Source organism: Nyctibius grandis, chromosome 19 (genome assembly GCF_013368605.1).
Source record: "Nyctibius grandis isolate bNycGra1 chromosome 19, bNycGra1.pri, whole genome shotgun sequence".
Classification (NCBI taxonomy): Eukaryota; Metazoa; Chordata; class Aves; order Nyctibiiformes; family Nyctibiidae; genus Nyctibius; species Nyctibius grandis.
The window spans coordinates 1,383,632-1,404,902 of NC_090676.1; the positions used below are offsets into that span (position 1 = coordinate 1,383,632).

The following is a 21,271-nucleotide window of genomic DNA, read 5'->3' on the forward strand; positions in this document are numbered from 1 at the left end:
CCACATGACTGGTAGATCCATCTCAAAAGATGGGCTGGAATGTATGGCTGGAGATAAAGGGAAGAAGCTGCATTGCCTCTTTTGATACAGATTTTCAGTTGCATTGTATCATCTAACATCAAACTGCACCTGTAATCATAATTTTGGGTAAAGAGTTTCTTCTACTGACTTCTTAATTTATAGCATAATATACTTCCATTCTTCTCAAAATAGTGACTTTTCTTAGTAACTGACTGTTGAGGTAATTTCACAAAACAGTGGAAATATATTTTGAAGAGAATCCCTTTTAGGAGTAGCAAACTGATACTAATTTAACACTGTCTACAGCTCTAAATTCTTATATTTACAACCAAATATACCTGGATCCTGATTAGTGAGAATACATATTCTTGGGACCTGAGGGTGACTGTGTCTTATAGGTATTGATACCGTGAGAATTGTAGGCTTTAAGAAAACTTGTTCTGTTTAAAAATAGTAAATCATATTTCATGCCAGAATCTTGTAAAAACAGGAACTCAGATTTTTGGGAAATCTGTAAAGCTGGAGTAGTTACACAGACAACTGTTGCAGTAAGACTTTTTTTCCATTGATCCTAACTATGACTATCACTTAAAGTTTGAGGGAAGTCCACCAGGTTTGGCAAGAAATGCTTGAGCAATTTTGGGAGTGATTAACCAAAGCAGCCTTCTAAGTCATATAATGCAATTTTGCAAGATGTGGGAGCTTAAATAAACCAACACATCTTTGTGGATTGCTGCAAAGGATTTTGAGGTATTACTGAGTCAAATAAAAATAGAGATAATGTGGAATGTTGATTTGTCATCTGTATTATGCTGTGATGCCAGTAAATGGAGATGGAGCATCCAACCTTTGCATGGAATATGAACAAGAGCTCGTCTCACCTAGAAGACAATGTGCTGGGCTCTTGGATGCATTGGAGCGCAATGAGAAGAGCAGCGAAGATGCAGAGGAGGAAAGTGACTTGTCAGGAGAGGAGAAGGTAATGGCAATGGTGTCACAAAATACTTGCTTATAAGTGAAAACTGTAGGCTCTAAAGCAAAATGAGTTTGGCATTGATTTGAGAGTACCAGCTCAACACTCTTTCAAGCACAACTCACTGTAATCGGCACTGGTAACTGCAAGTTCCCATAATTAAGCTTAATCAAAGGGTTTCCTTGCCACATTTAATGAGATGACCAACAGGTACATACTTGTACTGTGCTCCATAGCTGCTGCCCACGTAGGTTCCTGGAAGTTAACCATGCTCTGGAGAGCAAAGAGCTCTGGCAAAGCACGGTTCCTCCTGGGTGGAATCGGTGTCAGCACTTGGTATGTGACCAGATATTGAATTTTTAAAAGGGTTGAGGGGAGGGCTTATGAATTAGAAATTGCCCTTTCAGCTGAAAAACTTTGATTTGCCTCAGAGAATGAATATTGCAGACTTGGGGAATATTTTATCTGAGTCAAAAATCCGCTATGGTTTTAAGATCAACAAAGCTGCTTTGCTGTTCATTTTCTTTCCTCTTGGATTGGTATTTTTAATACATCAGTGATGAGGCTGTGTTCTTGCTTTCCCAAAATCCCTGTTTGCAGTTGTTGGGGAGGTGGCTTCCTTACCTGGGAGTATTTTACTGCTGGCTTGCAGGCTCGGTTTGGCTGATGACTCGTGTGTGGACTCCAGGAATGCCTGTGGCAACATACCTGAGCAGTCTGCTTAGAGGAAGAATGCGTAAGGGAAAGTGTGGAGGAGTATCTGGGGAATATCTAAGGAGGAGGCCCAAGGGAGATGGATGGAGATGTGTACAAAACAGAGGGAATGTACAAACTTGGAGAAACGAACAAGGGTAGCGAATATTTAACTTGCGTGCGGCCGATTGAGAAATCGGCTCCATCACCCATGGGCCGCCACAACACAGACACCAGAACTTATTCTTTGGAAAGCCTGGCACGTCTCCAGGGACTTGGTAACTCGGCTACAATGTCTTGTTAACACAGCTGCACTGCTTCTAGCATAGTTCAGCATTTCCTTAAGTCAGATAAGGTGATGGTGCTCATGGACATCTGTGGCTTGCAGAGAACTGGGGGGTCAGCCTGTGTTGCACCTAAATTGATGACCTCTGGCACCAGAGATCTGGGGAGTGTAGTCCTGAGACATGCAGTGCCTCTGTGGGAGCCAGCTTTCACTGAGTCTGGTGTTGAGCTGATTTTAATGAGCGCTGGATTTGGACTGATAATGGGGTTGGTGTGCTTTCACATCTTTCTTCACCATCCATCATCATATCTGTGTTACCATTTTTCTTTTATCAAGGTTATACTGTACCCTTGTTCCCTAAATAATGGAAATTTAGCTGCTGTCATTCTGAAACAATTTGCTTGGGGTGGAAAAGAAGCCTTTGTCATCTCAAAAAAAAAAATCAAAATACAAGAAATAATCTCTCAATCTATTTAAAGGATGATTTGACCGTTGCCATTAGTCTGTTTTCCTTGTGAGATATGCCTTATGGAAACTTGTCTTTCAGAAGCCTTATTTCTTCTGAATCATCCTATTCAAGGTGGTGCCTTTACATAGTCCAGGATTAAGAAGATGGTTTTGATCATTTTTCTGACTTACTGCATGTGTCATAAATATTTGACTTGCTGCTTGTATTCCAATCCTTCATTCCGTTACATGATGCTTAAATAAAATATATTTAAATGTGCACTTAAATCATGGTCAGGGTTGTTGGAGTTCAGTATCCTTGCAGCGTTATGAGGGCCCTGAAGGTTTGTATTTCTGAGTATCACCAACTGACTCTACAAACTGGCAAATCTGAGGTTACTGGCTTGAAGTTTTGTTTTATTTGTAGTGGTGATGTTTTAGTTGTAGTTAGTTTAATTTGACTCTGAAGCTTTGATCTGAATAGACGTATTTAGAAGTCACAGTGGGATACAGGGGTACTGTTATGTCTTACTGGTTCCTCTCACAAATGAACAGCACTATCCTGTTAATGCACTGATAGTCACATACTCGCTATGAAGTTCTTTTATTGGGCAAGAGCAAAGAAATAAATCACTTACCTCTTGAGAAAGCAGGTACGTTACGTAGAAACCAACTGGCAATGTGGGGCTATCCTGCAGTTTCTTCTGTTACTGAGGAATCTGCACCCTCAAGACCAACTTTGTCTTTAATTTCCTGTTTCGGTTTCTCTTTCTGAATTGTCCAGTAAGTTATTACCTCCTAGAAATGCTTCTGTGTCCCAGGCTATGTTGCAATAATTTAGGTTGACTTGTTTCACTTTCTTGAATGGTGTCACAAACTGGGTTAACAAGCTTTACTACTGGAAATTACTAAATTAAATGGACAATAACTTTGAGAAGCATTTTTTGGACCTTTCTTCTTTGTTTTAATCTTTACAGGCACAACGTCTGTCAACCCTTTCCCTTCAGTATGAGAAGAGGTTAACAGATGAGCAGAAAGGAGGAAGGAAGAAAATAAAGCTAGTCAGCAATACAGTATGTATTTTCACGTGTCTGTGCCATCCCTGTAATCTGCAGGCTGCTTTAATTTGAATTGGAAATTTCCTGGCAGGCAGATGACTGATGCTGGAACAATTATGGTTTTTCTCTAAATTGTAAATATTCATCAATGCACATCTGAAATCTATTTCTGTCATGCTCTTCCTCAAATCTAGACATCACAGATCCAATCAAGCACAGGTCTAGGTAGGGCTAGTAGGTGAAAAGAATTGTTTTCTGGCATTGACTACCTTGTGAACATCTCCCGTTGACCAGGTATGGTGGTTTGCTTCATTCTTTCCAATTAGAATAGAGTAGAATAGTTGAGTTGGAAGGAACCTACAATGATCATCTAGTCCAACTGCTGGTAGAGCCTCAAATGGTACAACTGATGAGGTTGGTTTGGGTAAGCGATCGCATCCTAACCCCACGTGTGGTGGGTCCTTGTTGTGTGTTATGTTTGCAGTTGTGCATTCTTGGTTTGCCCTATCTCCAAACTCCGTTAACTCGTTATGCAGCTACTCACTTCAGAGTCATGATAAATTCATGAGAATCCCCTGGGTGATTGTGTGTGCCAGTAGTTGTCCAAGGTGCTGCCCTAACTGGGTGCTGCCTGTCTGCCAGACTCCCAGTCACCTGCCAAACGAAACTGATAAAAGTAGTCACAGATCCTGGAGCCGATAATAGCCAAGGTGTGAGGAAGGGAGCAGGTTCGTTGCAGAAGGTTATGTTTGCAGTTTGTTGCTATCTGATGTCATGATGAGTCAGCCTAGCCCTCAAGGTTTGGAGTAAATGTCATTTATCTTATTAAGCCTTCTCCTAAGAATAGAATTGTGCAATGACTTGGCTGCCTTCTCGAGGAATATTCCTCTGAAGCAAGTCAGTTTTGTCAGCAGAGGTGGTGGATAGCATCGCTGCTCTTCTGTGAGGGAGTGAACAGATGTTAGAGGCATTAATGTTTTAGACATAGATATAATAATCAGCTGGGGAAATTAACAATATACTTGTACCTTGGGAGATTGCCCCGTTGATGCTGGTTTTTGTCATGAAGACCCGTAACAAGGGTCCAATGGCTTAAATGTTCAAGGTGTGTGAGCCCATTGTAACGCACAGTCAGTTTTATAAAGGAGAGGTTCTTCTGAATCTTTTTCAAGTCCCTGCTACTTGTGACTGTAGAAGAATGTTTCCCAACAAGAGAATAATCTAGCCTGCTCATGTGTATAGTGTCTTCAAGAAATGTCTTAGAGGAGCCAAAATGCTTGAACACCTTTTGTTCTTTGTATCTCCTGCTTCAGATATTTGTTTTTCATGTAAATGGACATTTCCAGGAGGTAGGACAGTCAGATTTGTGTTTATTCTGTGTCACTGAAGGTATTTTTTTGCGGGGAGGAGGATAACGCATGGGTACGGGGTGACTACCATAACTGCAAGAGACAATAAGCTGTTAGTTGAAAGCATTCATTGTTCTATGTGCTGGTGGAATTGTAAACGTGTTGCTTCCATCTGAATTCATGTGAGGGTAACTCCTTAAGTCATAACTACTTACTGAAAAGTTCTCCTGTCTTCACAGCAAGCTGAGAAGAAAGCAGACCTGACGGAGCCAAAGAAGGCCCGAGCTACGTTGTACATCGCAACAGTGAAGGAGATGCTGAGCCAACAGAATTATGATCTCTTCTCTAAGGCTCTTCAGCTCTACAAGAAGACGGACGACTTCCATGCTATGTTATCTCAAATGAGCGCTCTCTTTATAGAGGATGAAAAGAAGCATTTCTTGTTACGAGGTATGGTGACTTCATGGTGTATTTATATGTTGTGACCTTTGTCTTTTAAATAGACTTGTGTGTTTCAGAGGTAAGTGTGTTAGATTTGAAGTACAGATCAATCAGGATGATAATCATTAATATTCATCACTTTATATCCCCAGATCACACAGAAAATCTTCTCAGTCTAATTATCATATATTAGTTTGCATCTTGACAGGCCTGAAAAAAAATCACATTCCACAGAAGCTTGTGTTACTTTAAACTTTGCCTAGAAGTAGTATAGCTTATTCCCTGTGATTTAGGAGGTGAGATCAAGAGCTGGATAGATGCATTCATAAGAGTTCAGTGTTAAAGCAGTAAATAAGTAGACAGAATATCTAGAGAAATTTTCTGTTTAGATAATGTTGAGTATAAAGCAAGTGATCTGGGCAAGCATGGAGTTTACTGGTTTAGCTGGCATTTTCTTGGGTTTTAACTGCATTGACAGGAACTGGACAGAGTGTTTTCTCTGTGAATTTTCCTTTCCCTCTCAACTTGTGAGCAAATGGACAGTTTTTTCTGTGCCTTATTTTTAGAAGATGAAAGAAAAAAAGCATAGTTACACATCTTATAAATTGCTTAAGGTTAATTTGAAGGGTAAGGAATGGGAAGCTACACATGAGCACTTAGTACTAATAGTAGCCACAATCTGTTTCCCAATTTGCTGATCTTACTACATAAGTAAGAAAATATTTGATTGCCAAATTAAGGCCTAAGTCTGGTTTTCAGAAGTGGCAGGCAGCTGAAACCTAAAGTTCATTTGATGTTTGCTTTTGGTTGGCAAGCATTTTATGGTAAGTAGGTAAGGTGAGGTGTAAAATTAACAGTATATTGGTTATTCAAAGTGTCAGCCTTGCAGATACATTGACTTGACAGTTTGAGGTAGCTCATGACCTTTTGCTGCAAGTACCTGTTTCACCAAAAGGTAAGCTACTTCATATTTACAGAGAAAAACTTAGTTATTACCTACTGGTAATAATGTTACTGGAAGTTTGCATGATAGCTGACCTTTGCGTAATTTATAAGTGTGCTTGTTGTATAAATATTAGATAACAGCATTTAGATTTTTAAGTTATTTATCAGCACTTTTTTATCTTTGTGTTACTAACCTGGAGGTCCTGCCATTGTAGGTTTCTGTGGCATTTATTACCTTTTGTAGACTGATTTTTTTCTTCTGCCCCCCCTCCTTTTTTCCCCTCTTCCCTCTCTCTAATTAAAGAATTTTACCAGTTTGTTCGACCTCAACATAAAAAACAGTTTGATGAAGCATGTTGCAATCTGACTGGAGTGGGCTGTGGCTACAAACCTGAGCACAGCCTCCTGCGGGAAGAGAGAGAGACACTAGCCAAGAAAAGAGGTGAGGAGCTTGTTTCAGCACTGAGCAGGCGGTTGTATCACTTGGACATTACCCAATCGTAGAGTAAGATGCATCTACTGTGTATAAATGCAAGGGTGGAAAGCAATTTAGTTTAATCAATATTGGGCTAAGTCTCTGCTCTGCATGATCCTCTTGCCTGCCTTCCCATGAGCACACACAGATGCCTGAGCATTAGTTACTGCATGGTTAGTAATGATGCCATTTTATTGCAAAAGAAGGTTTTTACAGATCTATTTAAATCATTAATCCAGTCTGTGGATTTTAAAACTTCGGGTGTGTTTTCTTTGCTACCCACGTAGTGCCACCAGAATTGTGAATAAAGGGTAATCATGTCCTCGCAGAGCTTGTGAAATCTTTGAAACCTGGGAACAGGATCACAGAAACAACCAGGTTGGCAGAGCCCTCTGGGATCATCCAGTCCAACCATTGCCCTGACACCACCATGGCAACTAGACCAGGGCACTAAGTGCCATGTCCAGGCTTTTCTTAAACCCCTCCAGAGATGGTGACTCCACCACCTCCCTGGGCAGCCCCTTCCAATGGCTAATGACCCTTGCTGAGAAGAAATGCTTCCTGATGTCCAACCTGACCCTCCCCTGGCCAAGCTTGAGGCTGTGTCCTCTTGTCCTATTGCTAGTTGCCTGGGAGAAGAGGCCGACTCCCACCCCGCTACAACCTCCCTTGAGGTGGTTGTAGACTGCACTAAGGTCACCTCTGAGCCTCCTTTTCTCCAGGCTAAACACCCCCAGCTCCCTCAGCAGTTCCTCGTAGGTCAGACCCTCCAGACCCTTCACCAGCTTGGTCGTCCTCCTCTGGACTCGCTCCAGCAATGAAGTCCTAAAACAAGCAGGGTGTTAGCTCATCCCCTTTTATCAGAGAAATACATTTACATCTTCAGGTGTTTTCCATGTAGAATGACACACTTTGAAATGCACAATTCTATGTTCATTCTTCCTTAAGTTCCCTGTTAACAGACTGGTTTCATTTTACAGAAGAAAAACAGAGTCAGCAGAAAACTGCGTTCTCAAAGGACTCGTGTGCTCAGCTAAACCCTGGGCTCCACTTGAACAGGGGAGGGCTCCACTTGACAACAGGACTGAATAGCTCAGGTATGCTTCACGTTAAATAAAAACACACCCAAGGTAATATGTGTTACGTTTTATTTTGTCACTGACCGTAAATTCTCCTGGTGGGAACCAATATTTTTTCTGTTCACCTAGCACAATGGCTCACCATCTGTAGGTAGGAGGGGTGGTAATTGAGAATTTTCAGCAAGGATTGTACAAAGCAAAACACAAAAGCCAATAAATTAAATCGAGGTGGATATGAAAGAAACCAGCTAAAGCCAGAAGTGTGTGTTAGAGACTGACTTGACATACGTCAGTGAGGGAAAAGGTGAGTTGAGCACAAGACTGCTGGGCTTCCTGTTTGTCCAGGGCTTATGAAAGAGAACCACTTGAGTGTAATTTTAGATTAGGTCAATATGAATCCAGGTGTGAAGAAGAAAACAGTTCCTGTTTTGTTATTGCTAATTGTCCACATGAGGAGTGTACACGTCTGTGTTTTCTGCAGAAACAGACTAGCAAATGTATCCTTACAATTGCCTGTACTCTCTGTACGTCTCCCTCTAATGTCATACTGTCCAGTATTTATCTTTGAAGTCAAAGGCTCAGTTATGAATGGATTACAGATATTCCTGAGAACAGCTGGGAATTTTTTTTGTATCTCTCACAAGGAAATGAGTAGGATAGTTGGACAGATTAGAAGTCTTTCTTTAGAGGGTAAAGAATACTCAAAGGCTAATCTTTTCTTCTTTTAAAAAAAAAATAAATAAAAAGCTGATGTTTCCTGGAAGGCTTCAAAAGCTTTTCTGTATGAAGCCATGCTGTTTCTTTTGATTTGTTTTCCTGTTTTGTTCTGTATTTTAAGAACTTTTGCACAAAACAGAATCTTTGGTAATTATTTTGTTCTGAGGTCTGTGAGATTGATTTCCACTTCCTAAGTAGGGTATGCTCCTGTGAAAGTGTCAGAAAGCTGTACGATATGCAGAAGATACTGATTATAAAATTCACATCCATGATTTTCCCCTTTCGGGAAATTGAACTAAGCCTGTCTTTTAAAACTGTGTGTGGCTGTGCAGGCAGTGTTGGCTTTACCACTTTGAAGGAGTCCAGGAACCCCCTTCTGACTGAAAAGAGAAGTGGATACAAAGGAGTGACCTGTTTGTTCCTCCCCAAGCCCTGCTCACACGTGTTTTGTCTCTCAGGGCAGAATGCCAGTCGAGCTCCAAGGAAAGACACTGAAAAAGCTTCAAGCTCTAAGAGAGATCACCACCAGGTCCTCAGGGCTACCTACCTCAGCGACGTGAAAAGGGCTTTGAACAAAAGCACTTACAGCCGTTTCTATGAAGCATTGTTGGCTTACAAGAAGACAGATGACTATGATGCTATGATAGCAGTGATAGCAGCCCTCACCACTGAGAGGCCAGAAGACTTTCATCTCCTACAAAGTAAGGGATGTTTTTTTTTAAATCACTTTTAGTTGAAAAGAAGATGTAGGTGCTGTGATCTCACGTGAGCAATAACCTTTCACTCGTCATTAGTTTGCAAATTCTCCACTTTTAGGAAAATCTTTTAGCATTGGTAAACTTCACCTCTCCCATCTTTTGGTTTAGCAAACCAGATAAATGGAGCAGCAGGAGGGATGTGTTAAATGAATGTCAGAGAGCAAAAAATGTCAAGTTTATAAAATGTTATCTATGTTCAGTTAGAAATTGTCCATTAAAAACATTAGATAGGACCTCAGTAGTTCCAGTCCTGACCTTCAGTCAAGCTAACTTCAGTCAAATGATTTCATTACCATTTTTTCTCCTCAATTATTACAAGTGGTTGCTCTTTAGAGAAGACAGTGCTCACTATTGCACCGACTCAATTTTGTTCTCACAACCATTGACTCGTGTACTGGAGCTAAGCTCTTACATCACTTCCAGGGTTTGGGTTAAGCAGTCATTCTTTTGATTCACTGTTCTTCTACAGGGCTTTACCTGGGAATAGTTATGGAACTGTGTCATAATTTAGTATCCTGATCATTCATAATAATCTTCTAGAAATTTCAAGCTGATATTTATTTTCTCGGAAGTGGTTTGTTTTGGTGATGGGTTTTTTTTTCCTTTCATGGGTTTAATGATAGAATGATGAAAGGATTTAGGAAGCTACAAGTTTTCAAAATTTGAAATTGGGCTTTATTCTTTAAAAAAGAAGAGGAGGAGGGATTATATGATGGTCTTGATGGAGACATCTTGTCTTCTGCTATGTAACACCTTCGTTCCACCTTCTGCCATGTCTCTGCTGTGAGCTCCTCTGCAGGAAATGGTGCATACGGTGTATGCTGGGAAATGCTGATGTAGTTTCGTTTGTTGTCTTTAGAAAATAACAATAAATATTCCACTGACCTTGAGTAGATGCTATAGCCTCCCAACTTTTTAGAAAATATTTTTTTTCCTGGTGCACTGACTAGTCAAGATTAGTCTTGACACAGTGAAGAGCAGGAGGGAAATGAACTGTGTGGCACTGTGAGTCATCATCTCCCCCTGAGCATTCTTTCTAACAGACAGTCAGTAGCTTTACTGAGCAGATGGTTTAACCTCAGAGGACTTTGTGGTAGAATTGTCTGTGCTTGTCATAATGGGGATTTTTAGTATGTCTGTATATGTGTTGTGAATCCTTGTCAACCAAACAGCAGCAATAAATTTCTTTTTAAGAAAGTCTTTCCAGATATTGTGTATATGCCTGATTTTGTTAGACCAATTGTCAGGTGAAGGGCTGGATTAGGTATTTATGCTTAGCTGTAGAGTGGAAGAATTTTGAGGTAAATTGAGATTCTTTTCAATACTAAACATTCATCTGTCTTCTGGTGAGGAAAACCCCATAATTATAAAATCAACAAAACCATCGAGTGTTCCACCAACCTGAAGATACCTCAAGGAATATGGCTGATGCTGTTCAGCTTCCAAAGAATTTCTCCTCTCCAAAGCAAGGAGTCTTCCATGGTCACATTTATTTTCCTATGCATTTGACTGTGTTTTCTCTTGGACAGGGTTTTACATGTTTGTTCGCCCTCATCACAAAGAGCAGTTCAAACAGATGTGTAAAGATTTGACTGGAATGGTCTGTGGCGAGGGAGAGAAGCAATTGCAACAGGAGGTACAAGGTGAAGGAAACCCTCTGAGTTTGGGGAGCTGGTGCACTAAAGGAGAAGACATCCCTGTACAAGGTTGGGAATGAACATTTGTCTGAAGTTTGTTTATTATTATGGTGGGTGGTGTCCAACAGCCTTAGCTGTGCCTAGAGCCTCCCTGCACTGGGTGTGTAAGGGAAGATCAAAGCAATTGGCCGTGTCCAAATTGTGTTTAAAAAAAAAAAAACCCAACCCACAGGTGTAAGCTAGAAGTCAGTGTGAGATGGGGAAGTGCAAGGAAACAAGAAAAAAATCAGTTATAGTGCCATCATTAAACTGTGAAGTGTGTTATGGGTGAGGGCAGAATTTTTGCATCTAAGTGGGATGGGAGCAGGAGTAGATCGAGCTCCACTTCGTCTACGAAGAAATTCCAGAGAACTATTTCAGTATAAAGGGTCCCTTTCAATAATAATGTGTGTGTTAGTATTGGAAACTTCTGTTACCAAGCAGTATGGCATAAAAAATAGTTATTCAAAATGTGTTTTTCTTTTTATGCAACGAGAACTTACTGAACTTACTGCTAATTGTTTCGCAGAGTCTGCGTCCCGTGTTCTGCGTTATACTGTTCTGTATGCTGGTTTGTTTTTTTTTTTATAACCAGATGCAGCCACTTCTAAGGGTGAGGCACCAGAGAAAATTCAGAGGAAGGTTTCCTCCTTCTGCTTTAACCAGAAAAGCAAACTTGAATTGCCGAAGACCGAAGTATCAAAAGGAACCAGTAACGTGAGAGCACCCACGGGCTCTGGAGCTGTGCCTATCTTTCCCCTAGAGATGGAGCCAGAGTGTGGTAGGTATAGGTGAGATTTTTGGATGCAATTCTCTCATAGTTGGGAATAAAGATAAGTTATAGAAATGAGAATTACGCTGACCAAATGGTGACTGGTTCATGCCTATATTTGCTCAGGTGCAATAACGATTGGTGCGATTTGCGAAGCAGAATTTGTCCTTTCTGCCACTTGCACATGTTCTCTCGAAGTATGTCATTGTCTTTGTCACAATGATGTAATAGTTTCCTGAGAACTTACGTATTTTTCTCAACAACTTCCTTGTAAAGTGAGGATGTGACCTCAGGTTTCTAAACGGGGATCTGAAGCACGGAGAGACTGAGCGAGGTCAGGTGAAAGGAATAATGTAACAGGGCCAGGTATTGCACTGTTAAGGTAGTTCATAAAGCTCATGGTCATTGTTCTCTGGACTGCACTGGAAACACGTATGCCTGAGAATTTCACAGGTGATTACTGGAATTTAGTCATTTCCTCCCTCTCTTTCTCTCTCCCCCTCTCTCCCTGCCCCTCTCTCTCTGTTCTAGGAAGATTCCAGTGCTCTAACTGCAAATCTGAGGATGATGTGCCCTTTAAATGTCCATTATGTGACTTCACTTGCTGCAAAACATGCTGGGAGCAGTTCTTGAAGGTTATCTCGTTTACTGGTTTCAGTTTTTTCTGAAACTGCTGGTGAATTTTGTGCTTTTCAGGAGAACTATGTGGACAGCCCTGGAAACAGAATTCCTCTGTTTACAGAGAGAACACCTAAATCCTGATGGAAGATTTACCACTTGTTTCATTATGTTGTGCAATGTGATTGGAGGCAGACTTCTGCCTTATGCTGTCTTTTTTACACCTTTGCAGCTCCTTCTGAGCTTCCTCCAAATGTTTTCCCATCTAGAGCTATGCAGGCAATAAGCTGTGGAGTCAACTTGAGAAAAAAAAACCCTGGTTTCTACATCTGAGCCTTTATTTTAATTTTTTTCTTGCTTAGTTTCATAATTTTCTCCATCTAAAAACCTACTCTAAAGCACTGTCATGAGATGAGGCAAATTCATGCCCAGATGTCTCCTGTGTTATCCTGCCCTTTGGTTTTCCTGGCTGAGTAAATTGGTGGTTGAAATTCTTTAGGTAAAAGGCTGTAACTGATCCCACGTGTTTGGTAGCATCTTACCCAACATTTGATTTGGCAGCCAGGTATTAATAATCTGTGACCCTGGGCATGGAAGTCTAATACAAGAGTTGAGTGGTTTCTAAACATTCATAGGTGATGAAGGAGGCTACTAATCAGCAGAGCTCAGGAACCTACCTGAAAACAGTACAGAAGGAAAAGAAATTTCTTCAACCTGTGAATCTATAAGCAAGTACAAAATAATCAGTCATTCCAAATTCCAGAGGAAGGGCTTTTTCTCAGGAAGAAGACACTGAATTATGTCAGCTAAGTGTAGAAAATAAACAGTATACTAGCATCCAAATGAAATATAACAACCAAGACAGAGTTGGTCCAAGAGGAATATAAAATCACATCCAGATGGATGTTCTCAGACATACTTCTAGAGGGAATTCAGAATAGCTGTTCAACTAAATTTCATCCTCAGTCCTCTGTGACACATTTCTTTGAAAATGTTAAAATCCAAAAGTATTGGATTATAAGGAATATATTTAAGAAAGTGCAAGAAAGCCAAAGGAAGGCATCTCCTGTTTGCTGCAGGTTGGGCAGTCAAAGCAATTGCCTCGCACAGGTGTTACCACTGGATACTCAGTTGTTCCTTTTATGCCAAAGTATAATAGGGATGAACATCTGACAGTCAATGTCCTCCACTTCCCAACAGGCTCTAGGAAAGTCATGACAAGAATTTTACTAGCATGTGTTTATTATCTCGGCTGCTTGAGTTGATTAAGGAACAGAATGAGCTCCCTGGGGAATTTTTTTGGTTAGGCAAAATTTATTATCCCACAGGGGGATTATGTTATCTCAGCCCATAAATTTTTATTGTATAAGTGTCTGGGGAAAAACTCTCTCCTTTTGCCAGTAACATGTAACTTGTAATTGTTGTTTCAACAGCTGAAGAATCCACAAAATTAGAACTGTTTTATATTGAGCAATTGTACTGCCCCGTTCTGTGGGTTTTGTCTTGAAATTGGTAATTCTGAGGTCTGGTTTTCTCCTTAATCCCCAAGCTAATGTGCATTTTCATAGCTCACAGATAAATCACAGAACTTGCTCAGCCTCAGTTTTTTTTAATCGCTCCTTTTTCTGATTGCACATGTCTTAGACTGGGGATTAAAATAGTCTGGTCGTCTAGATTAGACTGTATTTCAGGGCAAGAAAGCTGGAAGGAATGCCCTATGGGGAGCAGCTGAGGACTTTGGGTTTGTCTCCTTTGGAGAAAAGGAGGCTGAGGGGTGACCTCATTGCTGTCTGCAGCTTCCCGAGGAGGGGACGTGGAGAGGGAGGTGCTGAGCTCTTCTCCCTGGGATCCCGTGGCAGCACACGTGGGAGCAGTTCAAAGCTGTGTCAGGGGAGGTTCCGAGTAAATATTAGGTAATGTTCCTTTACCAAGAGGGTGGTCAAACATTGGAACAGGCTTCCTGGAGAGGTGGCTGATGCCCCAGTACCCTTAATGCTATGCTTTAACTTTTGTTCAGCCCTGAAGTGGACAGGCAGTGGGACTAGATGATCACTGTAGGTCCCTTCCAACTGCAAGTGTCCTTTCTGTTCTATTCAGATATCCAATGCAAACCCATATTTGAGGAAATGAGTCATGCCCCATGGGTCAGTTGGTATTAATGACTTCCATATTTGCTGTTTACCTGAATAATCTTGCTAATTACAGTGAAACTTCATCCCATGTTGTACCAGGTGATGGCAGGGGAAAGAAAATATCTGTGTTTTTCTTAGCAGGGTGAATCAGAGCTCTGCTTTGTGGTACCATACCACAGCCCTGCGAGGTGAATACAGTCTTATGATTTGTAAAGATCAGGAAAGACAGGTATAGTTTGAAGCAAATAATCAGAACACAATAGCAGACGTACTGAGTCAGAGGAAAGGTTTGTCCAACCCAGCCTTCTGTCTCTGACAGTGGTGAAAAAAGGATGGCTAGGAAAGGATAAAAGAATATGGCAAGCATGAGCAGTGATTCCTCCACGTACTCTCAGCCCTGAAGCTGTTTGCAGCACGAGGACTCCCTGAGCCATAGGTCGCTTCTGTATATTAAGAAACCCCTGATGCATTTCCATCACATCATCCAATTCCCCTTGAACACAAATGAATTTGTCACCCATGTCCTACTTAGCCGAATGTTATGTGAAGAAAAATCTCATTTTTTTTGTTGTCATTTTGAACCTGCTTCTTGCTAGTTCAGTTTAATGCCCTGGGACAAACAAAATATTCTCCCAGTTCTCAAGAAAACGCATCATGGATACCCTGTCCTTCGTAAGTGGACCTTTGGAGTCTTTCTACATACACCTACAGTGTGATCCATTTGCCTCCTCCATAGACAACATACATCAAAGTCCTTATTTTTAAGAAGATTTTTTTGCTCTGAACAACGAACTGTTGGATGTGGGGGATGTAAGAAGCATCTCACCAGCTGAGACCTTTTGCTCTGCTGTTCGAGCACCTCTCAAGGCTCAGCATGACTGACATTCTATAGTCTTTGTTATGGAGAACATGAAACTACATGGTCTCGTCAGCTTTTCTTGCCTTACTTATGGCATACCTTTCTAGTGAGGGAGGGTTCTCAGTATACAGTGATGTTAGCTTGCTCGTGGTACAATTCAAGTGTAGTTTGGTTAATGAAAAGTCAAAGATCTTGTAGTTTGGGGTATTACTTGAAGACTGATGGAGAGAGATAATTCTCCCAGTGATAAGGGAAAACTGTCCTCTGCTAGTCATGCAGATGAGAAGGAAGAACAGCGTGGTTGAGAGCAGAGGATTGCAAACAGGAAGATTATTCCATGTTTCACAGAATCACAGAATCAACCAGGTTGGAAGAGACCTCAGGGGTCATCGAGTCCAACCGTTGCCCTGACACCACCATGGCAACTAGACCAGGGCACTAAGTGCCATGTCCAGGCTTTTCTTAAACCCCTCCAGAGATGGTGACTCCACCACCTCCCTGGGCAGCCCATTCCAATGTCTAATTGTTTTTTCTGAAACCAAACCCAGAGGAACCATCTCCTAACACTTCCATCCTCATTCCTACCCCTGTGTTGGTTGTACAGACAATTGACTCCGTTCCTGACAAGGGCTGATGGAGGTACCCTTACCAGCAGGAAATGAGCAACTGTGTTTGTTGTCTGAGCCCTCATCAGATGGCATTGGGCTTTGTCACCACTGAGCTGGATCAGAAAACTCACCTTTTTCTTTACTGACAAGTTACTCACTGTATTTCTTCAGCTGAAAAGCCCTTTGGTGTGTGTTGTCCTGTGAGGAAGTGACTAACAGCCTCTCATTCATTCAAAATGCAATGACTTGGTGTTTGCAAATTGGCCTGTCTTTTCCAGTTTGTTATTTTATCGAAATAGCTTAGTGGTGGGAAGAGGCGGTGAATAATTTTGGAAGGGTTTAGCAGCTTTTGGAGGAGCAGACAGAATTCCCTGCAGCTGGAGGGGTATTAGAGGGATTAGTGCTGGCGCATGTTGGGTGATTTTCATTGCGTTGGGGAAAGCCTTGCGGAGGCTGTGCCAGTACACGCTGCTTTGGGGTTTATTTTTCTGTGCAGAGGTCTGTCGCTGCTTTTCAGTGGTTAAATGCATCATTTATTCATGCTCTTTTTGCAGGTATTCCATGAATTATTTTCATTTGGACTATCTGTAATACAGGCAAATAAGATTTCACAATGATATATTACACTTAAAATTTTCAGGGCTCTTTGACAAATCACTATTTACCTGGAGGTAAAGTGAGTTTTCCTCTCCCCCTCCATTTATGGTGTTTCAATTAATGTTTCTAGAATCAAAATACTAATGCCTGACCCTACTGTGCAGTCTACACCTTTTGTTACAGCGATGAACTTCCCTACTCAGGGAAGCCTGCACGGTGCCACTGATGTCGGTAACCATCATTTTAGCCTACTGAGCTGGCAATTTTCTCACAAAGATGAATTTTTTTTATCAGTTTTTTACTCACTTTTGAAATAAGCAGAGCATTTTAGTTTTACTAGTAATTTGCAAGATATAAAAAGAACAGCTGGGGTTCATCTGCAGGTCAAATGGCTAAAGGCCAGACTTGAAAACTTAAGATGAGTGAAGAAGCAAACTGAAAGCTGGGTGGGGAAATGCTTGCCTCATGTCCCCAGCCTTCTGCTGTTAACTGAAAAAGGTGTGGGGTGGTATGAAGAAATAAATGTACTTGGTTCCCCTACAAAGCTCTTGATTGTGACCACGTGTCACCCGTGTCCTGGTATGCCCAGGAGATCACTTCCTTCTCAGCTGTGCAAGAGGAAGCAGGAGTTCAGGAACATCTTACGGGATTTTACTAATGCCAGGTACATCCCTACCTCACAACAGCTCTTGCAGGCTCTGTATTTCCTCGTTCCTGTATTTTAGTCTTGCAGATAGGTCATGGCTGTAATTCATCTGAGACAACTGCTGTAAACTTGGTTGCTACTTCACTGGGAGGCTTTGTGTTTCCTCCTTTTCAGCAGTTAAATACTGACTGCATGGTAACACTGTATTTAAAAATAGTAGGGACAATATCTTGGGGACTCTCAAATGACTAGTGTGGCTTATAGTTGCAACCTTGGTAGAGAAATTTAATATATTATCTATGTATTTTATTCATTTGTTTATATAGATGGTGAAGAAGTGCCCAGAGTGCCACAGTGATGTGAAGAAGCAGCGATTAATCCAGGTTTTCTTCTGGTCATAATCTCACCGACAGAAAGGAGGAGTGTTTTGGATGAGCAGAAGGAAGTCGCTGGGCTCTGGCTCTCGAGCTGAGCGGAAGCAGGATGAAGGTTCATTCAAATGTCTTTGATCCTTGGCTCTGGATTACGTGCTGGGCACCAACACGTGTCATTTCTTCCCACAAAGGTGATCAGGTCCGAATGGTCTCACCACTGGCAGGACACAAAGCAGAGTATTGTCCTCTGTTGGAACTAAATAGGTTAATTTCTAACTTATATTAGCCTGTAAATTCTACTGTGGCCACTCTTAGGCTGAAATTTTATATCCTGGAGGTGGCTGACATTCGTGGGCCCCTCAGGTAACACCAGATCCTGGAAAAACCCGAGCAATAGTACTGCAGTGGGACTGAGCTGGCTAAGGAGGCGGCCAGCCTGCCCATCCTCACCGCACTGGTGTTCCTGGAAGAAGTGATTCATTCACTCTTTGGTGTTTGGCAGCAGCTGCTGCCTCCAAAAGCAGAAGATACTGAAAGGATGACTTTTTAAAAGCAAATTCCAGTGGTTGGACACCCCAAAGCCTGATGCCTTCCATCGTGCTGGGAGTTTTTGCAACCACGATGCTAAGGAGGCTTTTATTTTCTGCTCAGTACTGATATTTCCATTGTGTCTGTGTTACCTGAGGTTTACTTTCCAAGAAGAAAAAGGAACTAAGTGATTTAAAACTTTAAAATAAATCAAGTGAAATGGGTTAAAAAATTTCTTAGTGCTTCCACTCTCTGTGAGTAGTGGGTATAAGTGGTTAACCTGAAAAATTGTATCAATTTTAAATCTTTAGTAGCTGCTGTAAACTAAACTGTAAATAAAACCATTTTTGTCTTAATTGGGTTTTGCTTGATTAAAAAAAAATAATTACCAGATATAAAAGCATTGGGTATTGAGTCCAATGGCCCTGGTAGGAGTAAGTGGAGAGGTTTGTACTGTGTTTTTTTGACACTTGAATATTTTTGTTTGACCAAAATGAGCGAAGGGTTGTATTCTCACTTGCTAATTAGTTTTGTGGTTCCTGTGATGACAGAGACTCTTCATATAGTGGACGTTTTCGGAATTTTCTGGGAGAATACACTCTTTAATAATTTTAGGGGTGTTTTTTTCCTCAACCTGTAGGTGGACTTCATACCAATGGAATTTTGGAAAATTTTGTGTTAATAATTGAAAAGTGAGCTGCGTTTTAATAAACTTCAAAGGTTCTTATTTCCCCCAGTTATAGAATTCAAACCTGGTGTCTCTTCAAACCTCGTAGTTGCTGTGATATTGGTCCTCATTGAGAAATTTCTTTTTTTCAGGTTGGAATCTGCTTTACATAGAAATAACCTCGAGCTGTGTGTGTGATCCTCTGCCTCTTGTGTGTTGAGTAACGTGCGTGTATTTGAGTCAGGGCTCACTGCGGTCAGACTCTGAAGGACAAGAACAGGGGTGTCCTTAATTGGCAGTGAAACAGGAACTTTCTGTACTTCATTAATAATTAGAAATAACGAAGATTTAGACAGGAATGAAGGTAACTTTGGGCTAGTATATATTCTGATGTTTAAATCTGTGAACGAATTTTACCTTGTATCTATTCACATAACTATTAGTTACTGGTTTATATTCTCAAAACAAGAATAAATAATGCAGGGTAAGCCCTAGCTATTTGAAATGTAAGTGGAAAAAATTACAGAACAATGTATGTATGTGTATATGTGTTGTAAAAAATGAACAGAAAAAGATCTGGAGCGATGGTGACAGGAAGGCAGGGATGTTAAACTCGTGTCCTTCAAAAGGACTCGGGGTTTTGTAGCGCGGTGTTTAATGATGGAAAAGCACATTTTGCTGGACTGAAATCATGCCTGAAACATGGAAGATGACAGCTTTGTTCCCTAAAAACAAAGCAACTCCATGCCTGAAATGTGCTTGATTTTATTTGTTGGTCAAGGGGGTTGTGTTGAGGTTGCACCTTCACAAGTTCTGCCCTGAGGGGTGTTCACCATCAGTTCTCTTTTGTTTTTTTTAACAAGTAGAGCAATAACTATTGCATTACAGAAATCTTTAAAAAAAAAAGAAGTGGAAGTCTGAGCTGAGGGAAGGCTGGGAGCAGCGAGGAGTAAAATGTTATTTAGTGGTAAGATAGTTCAGTGCCCTGTGTGCTCTGTGAAGAGCTCTCGGGGGAGAGCTGCAGCTTGCTGCTTGTGCCACAGGAGGGAAACCACAGCATGAGCTTGGGACAGCTCCGGAGAGGCAGTGAAGTGATGGCTGTGGGTTTGCCTGATGGAAATCATCTGCAAAAACGCTGTCAGATCCAGCAAGACTAGATGAAATACTTAAGTAGGGATGTGTGATTTGTTTGGACACTTCTTTTTTTTCCTCTCCTCAACTAGAATAGTTTTTCCAGCTGTGCTTTTTCCTTGCTGCTGGAGTTGATGTGGTTCTGGAGAGTGTTCCTACCTGGGAGTGCTCCGTTGTTAGTGAGACGGGGCAGAGGAACTATGTTAAAAATATCTCAGTGCCTTCAAGAGATCCACACGTTCCTCCTTCAGTCTTCAGCACTTTGCACCTCTGCAGCCAGATGATCTCTGTTAGGTGCCTTCACTGGCTGAGCCCACCCTGACAAGCTCCGAAATGCTTCAATATCCCCATCACTGAACCTGCTGCTGGCAGAGGGAATCGAGTTGGGATGGGTCTGGTTGTGTTGCTGCTTGCTGGGGTGGTGGGGATTGCACTGCAGCTGTCTGGGAGTCTGGTTCCCTGCTGTCAGCGCCTGGGGCAGGACACATGGATGCAAACGTGTACCGGTGGTGGGGGAGAAGCCAGCCCGCAGGAGCTTGTCCTTGTCTGTGGCTTATCTGCTCATCACTTCGTTTTAATAACGAACAGAATTTAACGATTCTGTCATTTGTGACCTGTCTGGGAGAGGTTTGCTGAGAAGTTATGCCCATCAATTAAAAAAAAGGCAAGCTGCTGCAGCCCTGACCAGTGATGGACAAATAGGCTTTTCTGTGGTGGTGTCCTTCACCAGGTTTTCCCGTAAACCCAAAGGAACTCCTCTTGTGGGAGAACACAACTCAGACCTTGAGGGTAGGTCTCAAGGTCTTTCGCTTGTAGATCACTTGGCATCACTAAATAGCAGCCCTGTTACCTGTCAGGGGAGTGTTTATGGTGGGGCCTCCAGGGCATCCTTCCCTGGGTTATGGCAGGCACCCAGCAGTGACGTTATCTGACCGGTGATCATTCCTCCAGCCCTTCCCATTCCCAGCTCTCCAACCTCTGCCCGTAGCTGAGCACTGTGTGGACCGCACGTTCCCCGTGGCAGGTTGCTCGAGAACCACTTCTCACAAAGGACTGCGTGCACCCATTTCCACTCCCCATCTTCCAAAGAAAAGTTTGGAGGCCTGTGTGTCACCGAGTCTTCCGTGACCTCAGTACGGTCCTCCTGGATGTGTTTAGAGTACAGCTTCCTCCCGCCCTGCCCCGGCAATAAAGCTGCTTCCAATGAAACCTCGAAGAGGAGGATCTCCAGGAACCAGCTGTCGGGACGTGCTGCAGATAGCCATCTTTTGTCATGGTGAAACTGGCTGAATTTATAAGGAGAGACAGATTGTCCATTATTTATGAAGACCAGAAAGTGAAAACAAGAATTGTTTCAGAAAAGAATCTGTGTTGCTCTAAGTGGTTAGAGGAACTGATCCAAACCGAGCGCTCAGGGAGAG

At 41.8% G+C, this 21,271-nt stretch overlaps 1 protein-coding gene across 1 annotated transcript in view; it reads left to right on the forward strand.

The window, feature by feature from the left end:
• The window catches only part of RTEL1 (regulator of telomere elongation helicase 1), a 45,914-nt gene extending 28,363 nt beyond the window's left edge, over nt 1-17,551 (forward strand). The window contains exons 26-35 of the mRNA XM_068416155.1: nt 846-1,000; nt 3,398-3,493; nt 5,067-5,277; nt 6,518-6,655; nt 7,669-7,785; nt 8,943-9,185; nt 10,772-10,948; nt 11,514-11,699; nt 12,222-12,325; nt 17,477-17,551. Of these exons, the coding sequence (XP_068272256.1) occupies nt 846-1,000; nt 3,398-3,493; nt 5,067-5,277; nt 6,518-6,655; nt 7,669-7,785; nt 8,943-9,185; nt 10,772-10,948; nt 11,514-11,699; nt 12,222-12,325; nt 17,477-17,551 (1,502 nt within the window). The remainder of the gene's footprint in view (nt 1-845; nt 1,001-3,397; nt 3,494-5,066; nt 5,278-6,517; nt 6,656-7,668; nt 7,786-8,942; nt 9,186-10,771; nt 10,949-11,513; nt 11,700-12,221; nt 12,326-17,476) is intronic.
• The last annotated feature ends 3,720 nt before the right edge of the window (nt 17,552-21,271 follow it).